Source organism: Brachypodium distachyon, chromosome 3, assembly GCF_000005505.3.
Source record: "Brachypodium distachyon strain Bd21 chromosome 3, Brachypodium_distachyon_v3.0, whole genome shotgun sequence".
In the NCBI taxonomy this organism is placed as follows: Eukaryota; Viridiplantae; Streptophyta; class Magnoliopsida; order Poales; family Poaceae; genus Brachypodium; species Brachypodium distachyon.
Window position 1 is genome coordinate 52,168,749 of NC_016133.3, and position 20,605 is coordinate 52,189,353.

General features: G+C 45.0%; 2 protein-coding genes across 2 annotated transcripts; one reads left to right on the forward strand and one right to left on the reverse strand.

Moving 5' to 3' along the window:
- Positions 1-7,326: 7,326 nt before the first annotated feature.
- On the reverse strand, positions 7,327-8,526 carry LOC100837572 (uncharacterized protein At1g08160). The gene has a single exon (XM_003570024.4). The coding sequence runs from the start codon at positions 8,119-8,121 to the stop codon at positions 7,525-7,527; it is 597 nt and encodes a 198-aa protein (XP_003570072.1). The 5' UTR covers positions 8,122-8,526; the 3' UTR covers positions 7,327-7,524.
- Positions 8,527-17,617: 9,091 nt separating this feature from the next.
- LOC100838392 (cytochrome P450 86A2) lies at positions 17,618-20,192 on the forward strand. The gene has a single exon (XM_003570026.4). The coding sequence runs from the start codon at positions 18,011-18,013 to the stop codon at positions 19,622-19,624; it is 1,614 nt and encodes a 537-aa protein (XP_003570074.1). The 5' UTR covers positions 17,618-18,010; the 3' UTR covers positions 19,625-20,192.
- Positions 20,193-20,605: the final 413 nt, after the last annotated feature.

Below are 20,605 nucleotides of genomic sequence, written 5' to 3' on the forward strand. Positions count from 1 at the left end.
CTATTGAATCACTTGTGAAAGTGTGCCTCTTTTATGTGACAATGAGAGTGCAATCAAGATATCCCACAACCCCGTGCAACATAGCAAGACGAAACATATTGAGATTCGCCATCATTTCATTCGAAAGCACGTGGCCCGTGGTGATATTGATCTCTCTTATGTTGCCACCGGTATGCAACTAGCAGATATTTTCACGAAGCCTCTTGATGAAGCAAGATGTCGGAAGTTAAGGCATGAGCTAAATATCTTAAATTCTAGTGTTGTGGTTTGATAAACTTGCACCCGTACCCATGGTTAACATTTGTCTAGTTTGGATGTGCGCATGGATGTAGGGGGAGCATAGCTCAATTCATGGGCAAATGCTACTCTTACTATGCTAACATTAATTTCATACATTGAGCTTCAATGTGAGTTTTGAGTCTTGAGCTCAAGAATCTATATTCACGGTGTCAAGCTCATACATACTCAAATATGGTGTCCTATGCCACCGCCCTCACTTTTGTGAGGTTGGTTCTTTTAATTCATTACAAATCTTATATAGTCAAATATGACATATTATGTATTTATGGAAATGCACTCATATTTGGTATTTTGACTTTGCTTCTTGCAAATTGAGTGTATAATGCCGTAATATAATTCCAACTTTGTGTGATCTACCCAAGCCGTCATATCTGAAAACCATCTATTCTGTATGCTCAAAAGTTCCCACTTTGAATCCATTGTCTGTGTCTGGGTTTGCTGAAACTTCTGGCTCCCGGGCGGAACTTCCGATCAGCCAGATGTTCCGCCAGTTGTTCGGAACTTCCGGTGAGAAGTTTTTCCTGTTAAAGCGAAGGGGGCCGACCGGGTGGGGGTTCTTTTCCCCACACCAGCCCTACCCCCCTCTCTCTTGCTCCCTCCTCAAACCCTAGCTCCAAGGAAGTCGCAATCTCTTTGGATTCAACCGGAAGATCCGGTTCCTCTCATCGGATCTACAACAAGGGCGTGTTTCTCTTCGATCCCCACCATGGTGAAATCAAGTAAATCCTCTTTTCTCTCCTTCTAGGGTTTGTTTGAATCCTTGGATGAATGTGAGAAATTAGGGCAAATTTCTTGGTGGAATTCCTTTGTTGTGTAGAATGCATGGACTAGGCTAGTTGGATTTGAGGTTGTATGGCTTGATTGTTGAGGGATTGGAAGTTAGGGTTCGTCCCGTTTCTGCGGGATCCCGGAACTTCCGGGTTTTAGCTGGAACTTCCGGTCCCTGGACAATTTTTCTGCACAGTCTCGGCTCCAATTAATCAATTCTTTACTTCTACAATCCTGTGCACTTACCTATTGTCCCTCATGTCACTTTTCTGTTCACAGGGATTATTAGTTCTCGTCAAGATAGGGGCAAGGATCCGATAATTCCTCCTTCTCCCAAGAAGCTTACAACAAAGAAGAGGGCAGAGATTGTGATGAAAGAACGCGAGCGTGAGCAGCTAGACCTCGCCAAGTCCAAGTCCTCTCGCCGAAAGTCGACTTCCAAAGCTCAGCCCAGCAAGTTTCCTATCAAGCATTGGCCGAGCAAGTGTTTGCGGATGAGAGGTTTATTAATCCTTATTTGAAGGAGCCTGATTCAGATCTCAATGATTGCAACCATCACTTCCATACCAACTTTCAGATTCGTATCTTTAAAAAGATATATTTGCCTCCCAAGACCAAAGTTGTTCCTCAATGTTCTATCAATGTTGAAGCTTTGCAAGCCGACAAGAAGTACTTTGGAGAAGCACTTTCTATTTGTGAGAAGCTCAATTTGTTTCTTATCATGACCGTCAATCAAGCCTATGATGAGACTCTTGTGGCTCAGTTTTATGCCACAGTGTTTCAAGAAGATCTAGATGACCAGAACATTCACCGTGTTTCATGAATGTCGAGGAGCCACTTTTGCACTGCCACATGGGCCGAGTTTGCGAGCCTACTTGGATATGAGAATGCTGGACATTGCACTCCTTCTGGTTTTCGCCCCCATGACAATGATGTTGCTGGCAAGAAGGTTTTGAAGCCACTTTACATGGAAGGAAGAGTAACTCTTGGATGAACCAAATTCCTAAAGCCAACATATGACATCTTGCAACGCATCTACCAAGAAACCATTGCTTGCAAGACGGGTAACTCGGATGAGCTACATGGTTTTGGTGTCAATCTCATGTTGGAAACACATAAGAGGAAGAATGGATATACACCTTTGGATGTGATGGACTACTTATGGCATGAGCTATATTTTGCTATTCTTCATAGGAGAGTGCCTCCCTATGCCCCGTACATCATGAAGCTTATTCTTGCCAAGGCACCTCTCATGCATGATGTAGACTTTGTGGTTCACCCCTCCAAGCAACTGAAGAAGAAGAGACGCCTTCCACCACCTCCGAACAACTTTCAAGCCCCCGTTGATATTGAGGAGGATGAGGATATTCCTTCAGATTTGGGTTTGGGACCCTCCTCTCACACTCGTGGTTCTAGCAAGCAAGGTGGTTGGAAGGGCATGCTAAGGAAGATATTTTGCATGCAACAATCCAATGAGAGGAAGTTGTACAAGGTTGAACAAGTTAATCATCGCATTCTTCGTCGTCAAGAGCGCATTTTGAATCATTTGGACTTGCCTAGCTCTCTTGTGTCCGATGTTGAGAACTTTGAGAGTTGGAGGAGCACACATGGAGATTGGAACCGCAATGATAGTCATCTTCCTTCTCCGGTGCGTGGTGATGAAGAAGATGAGGATGATGATGAAGATGAAGTGCCTGCTGCCGAGGGTAGTGAAGAAGAGGATGAGGAAGAAGACACCGATGATGATTTCTCCGAGTGATTTGGTTGTTTCTCTCTTGGGACGATTCTTCCCTTTTTGGTGTCTTGATGCCAAAGGGGGAGAGTGTAGTTGTGAGGGAGAGTTTAGGGCCTCGGGGATTTGCATGGTTTAGTCACAAGCTCGTTCTTATTCATTTTAGGTGCTTGTGCTACTTATCTAGTTTGTTGAACTATTTAAATTCAAATTCGTGGTTTGTGTAAAACTTGATAACTTTGTGTGATGTAATAGCTAGCTTTAAGCTTTATGTGGTGAATTATTTGTTCTAAATATGATTCCAATGCTTATCTCAAGTCTTACTAATCTTGTGTGGAGATGTGATATTTTTGTGCCCTTAGATATGTGCTCCATCACAAGATCTCATTGCAAAAGGTATATGCTCAATTGGTTTTGACTTATCTAACCCTTTATGCTTCTCGGAAGCCTTGCTCGATATCTTATTGGATAAGTCATTGTAGGTTTCATTCAAAATTGTTATGTCTTGTGGAGGTATGATCTATATCTTATTTATGAATGAATCTTACATATCCTTGTAAAGCTTTTAGTGAAATACCTTTAATCCTTTGCAAATTGAGTTATTGGTTTATAAAATCTAGGGGGAGTGTTGATCCTAATGTATGTGCTCTTTGCATGTCAAGCAAATCAAACTAGTGCATACATCTAGGGGGAGCCCGTCTATATTTTATATTCCATGCATCTAGTTTTTAACTGATTGTTCTTTATGCAAATCTTTGTGTTGTCATCATTCAACAAAAAAAAGAGATTGAAAGGGCATTTCTCTCCTAAGTAGTTTTGGTGGTGATGACAACGTGTTTTGTTATCTTATCTTGTGCTAAGTATTTCAGGTTTTATAAAGAACTCGACACAAGATGATTTGTGGACCCCTAAAAAGGAAAGAAGCGTAGCGGTGTTTAGCGGCTTTTTCGGTTGTTTTGAGTCGTAGGACATCCGTACTATTAAAAGGGGATCCACAAGGGAAGGTAACGGGTGAATCAATTTCACATACACATCTACACCAAATTGCACCTACTAAAAAGCCTACCCAAAAAGGTGTGAGTCGAAAATTGTTTTCAGAAGGTGTTTTCTGGCATTTCAGGATTCCAGCCGGCTGAAGTTCCGGGTGAACTTCCGCCCGAACCTCCTGGTGCTCTCTGTTAGTCCCGGAGGAATTTGCGGAACTTCCGGTGAATATTTGGAACTTCCGGTCAGCCGGAAGTTCCGGCCTACCCCGACCTGTGCCTAACGGCTCGATTTTTGGGAACCCACTTATATACCCCTTCGTCCCCATCGAGCCAAAGAACCAAGCAAGCAGCTAAGAACACCCCAACTCATCTCAAGAACACCTCAAGCTTAAATCTTCAAGATCTCCCTCCCTAGCCACTCATATCTCTTGATTCTTTGAGGATTGGAGGAGAAGATCTTGCTCTAGGGTTTCACCAAGTCAAAAAGTTGATTCTCCTTATTTTCTTTGTGGATTTCATTTCTCTTGGGTTGTTGGGAACTCTAGACGGAAGCGGTCACCTCGAGCTCTCCCTTGGTGTGTGAGGAGCTTGAGGCTTGGATTGGGAGCCTCCTATTGAGTTGTGGAGTTTGCTCCAGTCAAGTTTGTAAGGGTTCGACGTTCTCCCTCAAGGAAGCCATTAGTGGAACTCACCTCAGCTTTGTGGTGGTGTGAGAGCTCATCCCACCTTTGTGGTGTGGTGAGTTGGAGAATAGAGTGAGCCTTCGTGGCGTCTATACCTTTGTGGTAGAGCACTCCTCCAAACGGAGACGTACACCGATCCCAATAAGTGAAACTCCGGTGAAATCTTCGTCTCCACGTGTGGTATCATTTCCCCTTTACATTCTTGCTATCTATTGTTGCTTCGGCTATTGCATTTCATTCTATGGTTGCATTCACTTTAGAGAATCTAGAAAGCTCTAGGATTAAGTGTTTGTATCTTTCAAGAAAAGAAAAAGGAAAGCTAAAATTTGTTAGTCTCCTATTCACCCCCCTCCCCCTTTAGTCGACCATACCAATCTTTCATTTGTAAAGAAGTTTTCCTTTAGGCATTGATTACAGGTATTTAGGTTTTTAAATCCTTAACTTTTATTTATATACAGATAATATATTAATCATTCATTCCGCCTGATTTGTATCAATTAGGTCAATCATCCATTGGCATATACAGTTTTCTTGATTTTTTTTAGCCGATGTTCCACACAAAAGCTCCCTTCTTCCGTCATGTCATTTCTGGTACTTCAGTAGTCCGGTTGTAGTCATGGTTGTGGATTTGGGTGAGCTCATGGTCGATCGGCTTTCGGCTGGCCATTTCGTGCGAGGGTGCTTCTTCCGATCGAAGGCTGTTGATGTAGGCATGGATTCGGCGAAGGATGTCTTTCCATCCGAAACACATAGCATTTATCCTGTAAGCCACGTATTGTAGCTTCTGTCGTATGTATGTATGTGTCTGTGCTAAGTGCTAGCCCCTGGACCGGCGAATGCGTTTGTGTGCCAGGCTCTTTGGCTGATGTAGCAACCTCTATGGTGGCTGTTGATATTGTTGTGGCTTGTTACCTTTCTTCAGTGTACCGCCGTTCATGACCACATGCTTCCGTTGCTGCTGCCTTGAGGGTTGCGACTTTGGCATCCCCATCAAGGTATCCTGTGATGTGAGTGCAGTGCCGGTCACGTGGCTGAGTTCACCTTTGAATTTTGTGGTACAGGTCCGCACGAATGCCATGTGATTTAACATCCCACATGAAAGGGAAAGACAACATATGTTGACATTGTGTTAGTATTCTAATTCTAGACTTAGTTTCATTATTCTGCAACACGACCGTCGAAATATCATCAGTTGACTTTCCTTGACCATCTTGAACTTCCAGTTGTACTCCCTCCGTCCAACAATAAGGTGCATATTAGGATTCGGTTGACCAAACCTCTGACCACAAATTACTTCATGAATATGTGACAAATGTGATCAAAATCATGACCTTAAGCAAATATCCTTGAATACGAATATAATGGATATGAATTTATGTCATATAATTATATATTAATAGAGTAATTTTTGGTCAAAGTATTGGTCAAAGGAAAGCTAATACGCTCCTTATTGTTGGATGAAGGTAGTAACGTTTTGTTCGTATCCTGTTTTTGCGCAGGAGCCAATTATTTTTCCATCGAATATACTATTATCTTTCTTTCTCTTTTTCCTTTACCTTCCTTTGTTTTTCTGGACAATTTTAGCCGTTCTCTACCTCTTGCTAGATTAATAATATACTCCCTCCGTCGATCCGTACAATATTAAGTTACTCAAATTTGTTTAAAAATGGACGTATCTATATACTAAAATACGTCTAGATACATGTAATATTACGACACTTGATATGTGACGGAGGGAGTACAATGTTTATGACTTATTGCCACATTGAATCTTGACCATACATTAAAACTGACACAATCTGTAATAAAAATTTGATAGATGGTGGCGGGGATAAAATCTGCTGGTGGTGGGGTAATTCAAATTCGGTGCTCGATCATGATTACACATACACGGATGCGTGCAACAGGAATTTATTCATTGTGTCTGCTAATTCTAGTTTGTTGTGTGGTGATGTGTATGCAATCGCCCTATGTTTTGTAACGTGTAATCCTTGAAGATTGCTTAAAAAACTGTGAACTTACGTGTGTCCACGTTTTATGGACTTCAGCTAGAGCCTACTGCTCTACATGCTTTACTAAACTAAAGATCGAACTACAGAATTAAAGATGGAACCTGTTTAGGAGCAGTAAAAGTTCCGAGAAACGCTTACCTGAAGGAGACCATGCATGTAGCGTTAATTGGTGGCCGATGCGCCTTGTCTCGTAAAGGAGCACAGGGCGATGCAAAAAGAAGGCAGATGGATGCAGGGCGCGACGGTGACCGCCTCCGCCTCGGCTATACGGCCTGCACCCTGCAGTGTGCGGCTAAGTTGGTTTTTTCAGGAAACGGCGTAGACGACGAACCGGCGACGCTCAGGAGCCAGTTGTTTTCCCATCGGAATTTTCCTTTCTTTTGTCCTTGTATTTTTTTATGAGTTCTATTCGGATTGCACTCTAAACAGTCCTATTCTTTTCCCCTCTCCGTTTCAATTTAGTTAATCTTAGCGGTTCAATATCTCTTATTAGATTAAATTCTAGCCATTGTTTATGACTTATTGTCAGATTTAATCTTCACCGTCCGATAACTTTGACGTAATTTCCACCGTAGAATTTCTGCTACTTTAATTGGATATTAGATGTTGCGTTGGGCATTCCTTTTTAGAGAAAATGGTGTTACGTTGGAAATTTGGATGTATAGCATAATCGAAAGACTTTGTGCATTAGCCCACGTGGCCCAAGTTCAAGCCGAATGGAAGAAGAACATCCTAGATATGTACTGGATCCACAAGTATCCCAGTACATTACATGTTCGTTTTTGGAGCTCCTTTTTTTTTGTGCGTGTGGGGTGTAAAACCTGCGCTAATAAAAAAAAAGAGAATACGCAACATATATGGAACACGAATTTCTCATAAGGAACATGACACTTACATGCCTGATAATCATACAACAAACCAATGTAATGCAAATAAAGATGAACAGTTTAAAATCAACCCAAACATGCAGAAGGAATCCTGAAACCAAACCCGCAACAATTTGTGCACGTACGCGCGCCCGAACTAGCGAGCTACAGTACTCATCAGATATGCACGTAGCAGTAGACCCGATCGAAGGAGCTGGGCGACGCGAACTGGACGGGCACCAGCGGGCAGCTCGCCCGCAGCTTGTAGCTCCGCGTCCTCACCACGCCGTACCTGAAGTGCACTTTCCCCCGGACGTGCACGTCCAGCGGCAGCGTCCCCGCCGACCGGTCCTTCTCCATCTCCCTCTCCACGTCCCGCGGCACCGGCGACGACGCCGCGGGCGCGGCCACGTCGATCCTCGTCTCGTTGTGCGGCGGCTGGCGGAACCCCGGCACCTCGGCGCCGCCCAGGTACGTGCCGTCGTACCACACCCCGACGTCCAGCGAGTGGTACACGGCCGCGCGCTTGTTCTGGTTGTAGGCGCGGAAGGTGAGGTCGAAGGCGGTGCCGACGAGCGCGCCTTTGGCCGTGAAGTTGAACCCGGCCACGGCCGCGTGGTCCACGGAGAGCTGGAGCTTCCCGGGCCGGAGCACGAGCCACAGCACCACGATGATCGCCGCGGCCACCAGCAGCGCGAACAGCGACGCCGCGACGCATTGCGCCGCCGTCGGACGCGTGCGCCGCGTCGCGCTCAGGGGCCCCGGCGGCGCCATTGGTTTATTCGCAATGTACTGTAGTGCTTGAGGATTTTGGAGTATCTCTCGGTTACTGAGTTTCGATCTCTCTTCTTGTCTGGCTTGTTGCAAACGATATGGAGGGCATCCGGCCTATATAGTAAGTGCAGCGATGCTTTGAGTAGCGAGAGGAGGTTTCTACGAGTTGCCACAGGCTGTGGTTGGAGTAGTCGGCGGTTTTGGCACACGTCTGTCTTGAGAGGATGGCCGCCAGCTTGCCGTGGTGCAAAGTACCAAAGCTCTCTGCACGGCTAAGTTTGTGAGGAGTTCACAGGCAAGTGGTCAGTAATGTTTTCTTCCGTTCGTGGGCTCTAGAGTGTTTGGGCGCTTTGGACGGAGCTTTGGTTTTGGAATCCTTCTGCCTCACTCCCACGTAGGAACCGATGCGCGCCAAGGGAGGGAAAGCATATAGACAGCCCTCAGATAAATGCTAAATAATTTTAGTGCGCTCACATGCGGATCTTTTTCACTTCTGGATAAAAGGTATATGGGCGTCGAAGAACAAGAATGTGGAGGACTCCGGAGAAATGTCAAAATCAGAGGAAACTTTACGCTGCCGAGCAGCGTAAAACAGTCCGAGCCATTGAAAAAAATAAACGATCTTTGTTAGCTTACATCTATGCCAATTTGAAAAGCACACGTTGGTGTTTAACGCATTTAATCGTTGCCGTCCATTCACTCATTCACAATCAACTTTTTAAACTGGTTACTGAAAGGAGGAGGATGTTTTCCCCTACGGACTTATGTGTAATTTTATTTTTCTTTAAAAGGAGTCAATGAGTCACATACGAGTTTTTTTTCTTTTTGAAACTATGAGTCACATACGAGTTGGTCACTTGGTTGGATGGATATATGGCATGGCCTTCTCGCAAAAAAGTACTGTGCGTATATTTTTAAGTTTGAAACTACTTCAAGAAATACAATTTTAAATATAAGATAAGAGGAGGGTGGAAATCCATTCAAAAGAGGTATAAGTACGTATTTACAAACTGATTACTACATAAAAACACTCTCCCCGCAAAAAGAAAGGGCTCTGTCTATTAGCCAGGCACCTGCTTTTTGATAACAGTCGCCTGGTTTTGTGTATGAAAACAGTCGCCTGGTAATACATAAAAAAAACAGTCACATTTCTATGAGCCGCCCAACAAATATCTAACGAAGGAAAAATTTGAATATATGAATACCTTCTGACTTTTGGCGCCCAACATCAAATTAGACTTTTGGCGCCCAAAAGCAATAAAATCAATATAGGTTCTGACGCCAAAAACCAAGGAAAGGAATACCTGAATACGCACATACAAGACACACACCATTACTCCGTTACTCCACATCCAACAACCTTCATGGCTTGCAATTGCAGAAGTAAAACATAGTGTTTGATCTTGCAATTGCACCTTCGCAGGCTTTCAATTGCAGAAGTACAAATGTATTGCGATTGAAATCATAATTCAGTACAAATTTGATGTGAAAAAACACCACAACTAACCCTCTGCTAGACCTGTTCCAGCAAATCAGATGCAACACAACAGTACGGATTGAAAAAGCTAAGCACAATACCCTATTATATTAGACAAGATCGAAATTGCAAATTTATTTTGAAAGGAACCCTATCTACTCAGCATATCAGATGCAGAACCTCTATTCGGCTACCCTAAATTGCTAATCATAACAAAAAAATTATTCAGAAACTTATCTTCTTTCAAAATTAATCTCTTGGCCTGCTTACACATTGTTTGTCCTGCTGCTACAACAGTAGAAAAGCATAGTGAATGTATGATCTGGCGTTTAATAATTTGAAGCTAAAAACTTAGTTAAAGAAGTGCACACATGTACTATGTCTTTTTGAAGAATAAATTTCAGAAATGCAAAAGCAGAAGCAGCTGCAAATTTAGATACATAAAACAAAAAAAGGGAACAAAATGAGTTGGAAATTATGCTGCACACGTGGCCCAATAGTTTATAATCAACATGGACCAAATTCAATATAAAAGGCATCGCGATGTAAACAAATTGCATACTTGAAGAAAAACAAGTGCAATTGTGATTGGCAAATATTATAATTACAATATATAGTAGAGATGCTACGATTAGTTTGGATGGCAGTGCGATTTGAACAGCTATAAAAATGAATCTACAGAGACCACTATATTGGTAGCTAAAACAAACACCTATAACACAAGTAAATGAACTAGTGCAAGCATTTCGCTAGCATCAACTCACCAGAGGACCGAAACGAGACCTCACAGCGAAAGGATGCACTGATGCAGATGCCCTTGCCCTTCTGTCTTCACCTAGCAACAACGACCGATTGGAAGCAAAATCAGGGCAAAGCATGGGCAAAATGAACCACGAGATCCAGAGCAACCCAGGAAAAACAACAGGGGGAGGGATTAACTGGAAGGGAGTGAGAAAAACTCTGCCGCTGAGGACGAGAGACACCGGCCTCTGCTGCCTTCTCCCCGAAACATCAGCCTTGAAAATCCCTAAAAATTCAAACAAAAATCATCTGGAAGAGAAGTGCAACTGAGCAAACTGACGCAACAAATTCGGCCGGAGAAACTCATCGCGCGCAGCGACCAACCTTGGCGCCGACGAGCACAGATGCAAAAACAAAACAGCCCGCCTCTCCTGTCTTCTCACGAGCGAGCAGAAATCAGAGCGGCAAATGGTATACTAATTACTGCTTGAAAATAGAATGGAACTAAACAGATTTAAGATATCCAAAATTTCGCCCACTAAAACTAATTAAAACTGAATCTAACACAAGATTCTAAACTGAAATTTGAACTACTGACTAACCGATACTACTGTATTATTTGAACTACACTGAACCTGCACTGAAACAGTTGACTAAAATATATAAACAATACAACAAATATTAAACTAAAATTTATAGCTAAATGATCACTGAACCTGCACTGAACTTGATTGGAAAACACCGAATAAAGAAAGACTCCATGCATAGTTCTTTTCCCATGCAGTCAGAATGACAAAGAATCTGAAACTTATAACTCAACTTAACTGCATATTAAAGTTCTTCACTAATATACACACAAATAAAGTATGACACAAGCCTTCAAAATTTATAGCTAAAATGCACATAGACTGAAGAACAAAAAGGCACTTGAATTTTCAGTTCCAATATCTGATTCTAGCCAAAGTGACAAATCTGAAGAACACTATATCTCTGAATCTCACTGGAATAGAGATAAAATTACAATAACCAAATAGAGTTAGGCAATTGAGTTGTGCTGCTTATAAATTGCACTATAATGGATGTGCACAAATCAGAAATGAAATGAATTGAGAAAAGAAATATTATCTGTCTCCATCCTGACCTAGCAAAGTGTGTGTGAAGCTATAAATCTGCAATGATAAATGCAAAAAAGAGAAGAATTAAAGATTGCGATGTGCAATTGCGCTTAGCCCCAATCTAAGTTGCACTAATATAGGTGTGTCAAAAAAATCAGAGAAAGAAAAGATATATTTGGTTAATTACACTTGCTTGGAACAAAAATTGCAGATCTAGAAAAATGTGCAAATGCAGGTAAACATTGGTGCAAAAAAATTGAGATTAAAGATTGCGATGTGCAATTGCGTTTAGCCCCAATCTGAGTTGCACTATATAGGTGGGTCAAAAAAAAATCAGAGAAAGAAAACAAAGTTTGGTGGATCACACATGCTTGGAACAAAAATTGCAGCTCTAGAAAATGTGCAAATACAAATAAGCTTTGGTGCAAATAAACTTTGAATACAACTATTTGAAACAAAATTTGCAGCTCTAGAAAATGTGCAAATGTCACTGGAGAACCCTGGCCATTGGAGGAATGTATCTAGACCTAGAGAAAATCATTGGAGAAGAGGAAGGGGAAGGGAATGGAGAAGAAACCCGCACGGGACAAATGCTACTTTCTCCTTTCGTCCAGCTAACAAAAAAGGACGGGACAAAACAAGCCAGCTGGCACCAGGCCACAAAGACAGGCACGCGGAGACATCAAAATTACAGAACACCTGTGACCAAATATCCAAGCAACATAGAACGGTGCACATAAATACAAAAATAGTCAATAAAATTCAGATAATACCTTCTTGTTTCAAATGAAACTTGATATGTTCTTACTCCTAAGTTGGTTAGCTGCTGGAACAACAAAACAAAGACAAAAAAAACTTTGCCATCCCTTACTGATTGTGATCTCAAATTTAAACATAAAAAGGTGCATACTGGTGCTGCCTCCTTTGATATTAAGAGTGCAGCAATTGCAAATGATAGTTACTCCAGTGTAATTGCAACTAGAAACTAACAGAAAGGTAGCAAAAGAACTTTAATTATCAATTGCAAACTTGTAGGCTTGGGATTGCAGAAGATAAGGTGCGTAATTAGAATTCCAAGTATGTCTCAGAAAAGATGGTCCCTGTTCCAAATTGAGTTCGGCAATCGGGAATTTACAAAAAAAAAAAACTAAAAGTGTTATGTCTAGTCGAAATCCAGTTTTGCAAATTACAAACAGAGAATGCATAGTCCCAGTGTTTAGAAAGTTTAGAAAGAATGATAATTGGCAACTTAAACTAAATGAAAATAACACAGATTCAAATAAACCCGAATTAATTGTTTGGGATTGCAATGTTTATCAAATGCAATTGGGTTTGATAAGACAGCAAACTGCACAAAAATAGAGGTACATATATGTGAAAATTCAAGGTGAAACGGGTGCAATTGCATTTTAAAAATATGCTGAAATACACATATAAAGGTACATGCAAATTCAACATAAATTCACAGTGTATGAAGCAAAATCAAGTATGTAACAGGTGCGATTCCGTTTGTCTGTGCGTGTGACAAGACCCTAGATTGCATATATTAATCTACATGCAATTCGGTAAAAAAAGAACAAAACAACGAAAAAAGGACACGACAAGACCCCTGGTTCACGTTCTGTTCGGTAAATTAAATCCCCCCTTGCAGGAACCTGCTTCTCTGCCTGGAGATTACTCGTACATAAAAAAAGTGGATTAATTAAGACTTGACTTGAGAGTCTTATAGAAGCAGGAGGCTGCATATCCGAGTATGACAAGAGCTGCAAAAAATCAGAAGGTTGCGAAGGGGCACAATACAGAGGGCCAGAAATTCCAATGACCTTGATAATAAAAATAGCATTCCTATATGCATCAGAGAGTAGACAGAGCAGGGAAAAAGTATAGGTACCTCTTCAAATGATCATTCGAATTAGTGTCTGGATTAACAAGGCATTATGATCTCAGATACACTGTATGACAGAACTGCAGAAAATGGCGTCAGGGGACACATCATAAAAGATGAACAAATCGAACAAAACATCACACACAGCGTGAGGATAGGCAAAATCCCTGAGCAAGCAACAACTCTCCATCCGAGAGACCACAACCAACATGCAAAAATAACTCCAGTTGAAGGCTAATTTCAGACTCAGCCAATCCAAAAATCACTACAGCAGTAAGGATTTTGTTGTGTTGAACATGCAAAACACTAGGTTGTCTGCATGGTAGGGGGGCTACAACTAATGTTTCTTACAACTAACATTGCAAAACAGTGCTTATGGCATCAGGGGACAAAATGAAAGCATCAATAAAACCAAATCATCATCATACAGATCGCATATCCGTGCCCTCAACATATACAACATAAGCTAAGAAAAAACAGCATCTCCCTGTGAAATTGCAGGCTATTTCGTACTAAATCAACCAAAAATCACTACAGCACGCGTGTCTGGCTCCTCCAGCCAAATCCGGGAGAAATAGAACCGAGAAACTAACATCTACCAGAGAGCAAAACCAAATCCACGGACAAGGATGCACACTTCTGTTCCTCTCTTCGCCTATAAAAATTGAACAAAAAGCATCAGCCAACAAATCACCACCCAATCACCACAGCTATGGGGCTGCGGCAAAAATCAGCACCAAAAGGGGTATCAGCAACCACCAGCGCGCAAGCATGAAACGCCGACGAGCAAAAATACCGCCCAAACAAGCCGACGAGAGAATCACACCACGTCTACCCCTAACTGCAATCGACTGCAGTACGCAACCCCCTCACACAAAAATGGCCGTCCGGAAAACCCAAGCAGCAAGAGCACGAGGCGCAATAGGCTGACCAAAAGCTCCCCGCGCGGACAGGCCAAATCTCGCCTCCGACGAGACCAGATCGAACCCCAACACGCCCATTTCACTGCTCCAGTTCGCAAAAAAGCAACAGGACGCATGGATGCGGCTAAACAGAGGCGGAGCAGCTCGGATAGAGAGGGCAGAGATGAAGTTAGAGCTCACCCCGGCGGCAGCGGCGCGAGCGAACCATCAGCCGGCGACGAGGAAGACGAAATCGCCTCCAGCCCCCTCCCCCACCTTTTCTCCCTCGAGGAACCGGACAGCAGGTCGGAGCCTGGGAGAGAAAGAACGAAAAGAAAAGAGAAGACCAGAAACACGGATCGCAAAGCAATCGAACGGCCAGCGTCATCGCCTGCTTTCAAACCAAAAAACAGTCGCCTGGGCGATAGCAAAATCGAAAAGAAAACTCAAAATCTTTCCAACCACTTGTACTAATAAAATGTGCTTTTTTTGTGGTATAAAATGTGCTTTTTATGCTCTATATCTGGTGTTGATGGGCTTGTTGGCTCGACTAAAAGCAGGTTCCTGTCCGGCTTCACCGGCCCAATAACTAAAGTTACGCTTTTCCTCCACACGTCGAGAACTCGAGATGAACGTCTCGTAAAAAGAAATCGGGGATGAACACTGCCAGGAACATTAAGATCCAGCTCATATCCTTTTTTCCTCTGGCAAGCAAATTTCTCTAGATTGACTCTTCCACATGCATGGAGGAGAAGAGCATCTACGATGCGTGCTTGAGAAGACAGGTATCATCCTGTGCGATGCTATTTGTAAATAATAATAAAAAATGTATTATCTAACATTTTTTTACTGTTATTATCTGGAGTAACAGGCATGACATCATCCGAGTCTTCGCCCTGTCACTTACGATCTTTGATGACAGTGGCGGGGCAAGACTGAGATTTGTGTTCTTTTAGGCCGATCTTTGTGCTTCTTTGATCGTATATATACGTTGTGCACACTGCACGGGCTATTTTTTAGGAAAATTGCTAATAAATACTCCCCAGTTTCTAAATATAAGACATAGGTTGTCAAATTTCGTCAAGTTTGATCAAGTTTATAAAAAAAATCAACAACATTTAAAATCCAAAATCAAGATCACTGGATCTATCATGAAATATATTTTTGTATTGTATTGATTCGAAATAGTAGATGTTAAATTTTTTTACGGTACGTCGCTCGGTCAAAGTCTAGAAAGTTTGACAGTCAACGAAAGTTATAAGCCCTTTTATTTTTGATCGGAGGAAGTAAATATTTTACTAGGTAACTTGTGTATCCTTATGAATGAGAAACCTTACTGCAGGCTTTGACCAATTACTAAAATGTTATAATGCAATTATGTGATACAAAATCACAACCTAACAGCAGCACTTGACCAATTACTAAAATGTTATCATGCAATTTATGTATATCACAACCTTTACCGCAGCACCTGACGAACTACTAAAATGTTACTCCGTATTATGCAACTTATGTGATACAAAATGACAATCATAAGTATTTTTGGAGTACTTCACAAATCGTATACTAATAATGTAATTGACTTATGTGATACAAAATGACAATCATAAGTATTTTTGGAGTACTTCACAAATCGTATATTAATAATGTAATTGTTGATCAAATATTTATCAAAAACGTATACTTGAAAGGAATCGAAAGAGGAAATATGTAAGCACATACACATCACAAGACGTGCATATACTCCCTCCGTCCAACAAAAGATATCTCAATTTTGATTAAATTTGAATGCATCTATACAGTAAATCATGTCTACATACATTCAAATTTTGACAAACTTGAGACATTTATTGTTGGACGGAGGGAGTAAATAAAGTTAGTTGGATCCACTTCTCTTTTTGTCCATTTTTTTGGGAACCTTTTTGTGTCCATTCTTGTGCGGTGGCGTGTCGCCGACCTTCGGCAACCCAAGCGGCTAATAACGCACGCACTAGAAATGGTACTCCGTATCTTGTTGTCCTTAATTAGACAACAACTGTAGTGGCAAATCAATGGGCATATTTTGTTTTGGTTAATTAACGAGTACCTTTAGTTACCAGCTGGCTATAGTAGTTAGTACAACGTCGTCGCTTACTCGATTGGTACGAATTTAAGGACGTGACAATGCGGTAGCTAGCTGTTTGCCTTGCGCACAACATGCCCTGACTATTGCACACACATTTGTGCTAATCGAGCAATTAACAAATCTCTCCCAATCGCCGAAGAAATAATTACGTACTACTACTACGGTGTACTCCGTAGTAGTTTGGGCCTTGAGCTTTCTCTCAAAAAAAAGAAAAATTGGGCCTTGAGCCTGATTCTTGTGCTTCTTTCAATCTTCGTTATTACTGCTTGCGAGGAAGACTTCCGAACCTCAGTTTTTGTGAAACCGTGGGCTTCTTCGTCTAAAAATAAATAAAGGCGTGCGTAGATAACGTACGTACCCGTGCTCCGAAAAAAGGTTGCGTCTGGAGCGGCTTTCAGCTTTCTCCATATACAACTCACAATTTTCATGAAAGTCGATCAAGATCAACTCACATCTACTCGGTCTCGGTAGATCGTGTTGGTTGACCCAACGGTCCCAACCCTCACCGAAGCAAACACACACAACACCGTCGCGCTTCGTGCACCCAACTAACTAACAAGGCTGCTCTGCCAGGCTTGCCCCTGTTTCTGTCTCTCTCCCAAGCAAAATTAAAAGTGTGTCGACCCAATTAGCCAGCTACTAGTCCTAATTAACTGGGATCGATGGTCTCGACCAAGAGGTAGCTGCACGCCACATGGCCGTGCTAGCCGGTGCTACCTTGCGCGCGACACGCTTCAAGCGGCCGGTTCGAGCTGGCCGGAGAGAGTCGCCGCGGCGTTATTGTTTAATCTCGCGTTTCATACCACCTGCACACACACAGCTGCATTACGGAGTACTGGCGCTCCAGCGATGACACTTCGGTACTCCATGGAAAAAAAAGGCTGGGATGCAATGCAATGGTGGGGATGAATGATGGATGGACGGAGGATGGATCGCCATTTAAGCGTCTCCACCACCTTCTCCTTGAATGCAGCCCCCAATGCATTCAAATCTGTTAGGTAGGCGCGTCGTCGTCGTCGCGGTTGATTGGCCTCCCCGCGGGCGCCCAGTTGGTTCCCTGCATGCGCGCGGCGCGGGTCGTCCGTCCGGCCTGGTCGCTTGGGTTGGGTCGACCGCCCGCCCAACGACCCCCGGCGGCAATTTATGGTCCACCTCCCCCGGGCCGTTTCTTGTTGGTTTCCTTCCCTTCATCGGTCGAAAGCCTACTAGCTAGGTCGCTCGCTGGCTCGCGCACCCGCCCTAGCACAGAGTAGAAATATGCAGGTTACGCTACTACTACAAGATCCTACGTGGTAGTACACGGGCAATGCCAATGCGCGCTGGCCGGCGAACAATAAATTTAGCCAGGCCATCTCAACTGTGCTAGCTCCGACCACTTCTATAAAACCCTGGTCTCCCCCTGTTGCGCTCTGCCATCCTACTTACTTGCTCCATGTGGAGTCACTTATTACAGCCACTCAGCCAGCCAGACCTTTAACTCGATCGATCGCGTTGGATCCATCCATCCCTTCTAGCTTAGCTCAGCTGAGCCGAGTGAGTATATACGTACTGTACGCACGCTTGCAGCTTTGCTTGAGCTGTGCCGGCCGGCTGGTCAGTCTATCGAGACGCTGGTGTGGCAGCAGCTCTTGACAGCAGCAAGCAATGGAGGCGGGGACGTGGGCGGTGGTGGTCGCGGCGGTGGCCGCGTACATGGCGTGGTTCTGGCGGATGTCCCGCGGGCTGCGCGGGCCGCGGGTGTGGCCCGTGCTGGGCAGCCTGCCGGGGCTCGTGCAGCACGCCGAGGACATGCACGAGTGGATCGCGGGCAACCTCCGGCGCGCGGGCGGCACGTACCAGACGTGCATCTTCGCGGTGCCCGGCGTGGCGCGGCGCGGCGGGCTGGTCACGGTCACGTGCGACCCGCGGAACCTGGAGCACGTCCTCAAGGCCCGCTTCGACAACTACCCCAAGGGCCCCTTCTGGCACGCCGTCTTCCTCGACCTCCTCGGCGACGGCATCTTCAACTCGGACGGCGAGACGTGGGTGGCGCAGCGCAAGACGGCCGCGCTCGAGTTCACCACGCGGACGCTCCGGACGGCCATGTCCAGGTGGGTCTCCCGCTCCATCCACCACAGGCTCCTGCCCATCCTGGCCGACGCGTCCGCGGGCAAGGCCCACGTCGACCTCCAGGACCTGCTACTCCGGCTCACCTTCGACAATATCTGCGGGCTGGCGTTCGGCAAGGACCCGGAGACGCTCGCCCAGGGCCTGCCGCACAACGAGTTCGCCTCCGCGTTCGACCGCGCCACGGAGGCCACGCTCAACCGCTTCATCTTCCCCGAGTGCCTGTGGCGGTGCAAGAAGTGGCTGGGCCTCGGGCTGGAGACCACGCTGACGCGCAGCATGGCGCACGTCGACCAGTACCTGGCCGCCGTCATCAAGGCGCGCAGGCTCGAGCTCGCGGGCAAGTGCGGCGACACGGCCGTGCACGACGACCTGCTCTCCCGCTTCATGCGCAAGGGCTCCTACTCGGACGAGTCGCTGCAGCACGTGGCGCTCAACTTCATCCTGGCCGGCCGCGACACCTCCTCCGTCGCGCTCTCCTGGTTCTTCTGGCTCGTCTCCACGCACCCGGCCGTGGAGCACAAGATCGTGCGCGAGCTCTGCTCCGTCCTCGCCGCGTCCCGCGGCGCCGGGGGCGAGCGCGTCGACCCGGCATTGTGGCTCGCGGAGCCCTTCACCTACGAGGAGCTCGACCGCCTGGTGTACCTCAAGGCGGCGCTCTCGGAGACGCTCCGCCTCTACCCTTCCGTGCCCGAGGACTCCAAGCACGTCGTGGCGGACGACTACCTCCCGGACGGCACGTTCGTGCCCGCCGGATCCTCGGTCACGTACTCCATATATTCAGCGGGGAGGATGAAGACTGTGTGGGGGGAGGACTGCCTGGAGTTCCGGCCGGAGCGCTGGCTGTCGGCCGACGGGACAAAGTTCGAGCCGCACGACTCGTACAAGTTCGTGGCGTTCAACGCCGGGCCGAGGATTTGCCTGGGCAAGGACCTGGCCTACCTGCAGATGAAGAACATCGCCGGGAGCGTGCTCCTCCGGCACCGCCTGGCCGTCGCGCCGGGCCACCGCGTCGAGCAGAAGATGTCGCTCACGCTCTTCATGAAGGACGGGCTGAGGATGGAGGTACGTCCACGCGACCTCTCTGCTGCCCTCGACGAGCCCTGCGGCGCCGCCGCCGACGCGAAAAGAGCCACGGCGCCGTGCGCGTAGAAGAAGACCCTGCTGCTGGCTGGTGGTGTCCTTCGTTCGCGTGCGCCGAGATTCGTGCCGATCGGGAAGAACGTACGTACGGGGGGGCATTGAATGTGTAGGTATATACAGGAGTACAAGACCGTAAGTAAATTGATGGGGTTTGGTGACAACATTTATGTCACTCCTTTCCAGAATTTACCATCCGGATAAGTGAAACTGGGAGACTTTGCAAATGACAAAGATCTACTTGGATTTGGATCTGCATGCAAGCAAGCACAGTGGACGATGGAAAGAAAAGAAACAAATAACAGTAACAGAGAGCAATAATTTGTGATGTTGCCAAGGCGATCGAAGACGAGAAATTACTTCAGATTTGTTTGCGGTAGCTCGGTGTTGGTGACCAGCCAACTAGCCCTACTTATATTCTATTATTTTTGGACATTTTTTTTTCAAACCTACTACCTATTGTTCCATTCTTAGAGAGTTCATATTTTGTCCAAGAAACATGTAAGTAAACGTACGTGTACTTAAGGTTGTTTGCCTCTTTGGCATCATGATGATCATCCTTGACAAGTTCCTTCTTTCAGCCGAATGCATGTTTCTTCTAGCTTTCCCCAGCTAGACTTGGTGCTCTACATGGCATGAAGCCGTTGTCGTTCGTGCAATCGTGCATGCATATATCGGTGCGTTGATGAGGTTTGTTGCGCCGTTCGATCTGGTGAGAAGAGTAGCCATTTGAGAATGCAGGCGCATAAAGTTTGATGTGGATGGTGCTGACCATTTATAGTATTAATCTGTCATGCACTTTTGAAATTCTCGTTGTGACAAGTGACAACGATGTTTCCGTTCAATACGATTGAGCAATGCGGGAAAGCGATGTATGTTTCCATGCATTCAGACAAATTAAGGGTACGAGAAAATGAAGTTGACGCAATCAGTTTGGAGTATTACCGGTAGGATTTAGGTGGATGTTACTGTTGCTGCCATGGTTGGTTTGTT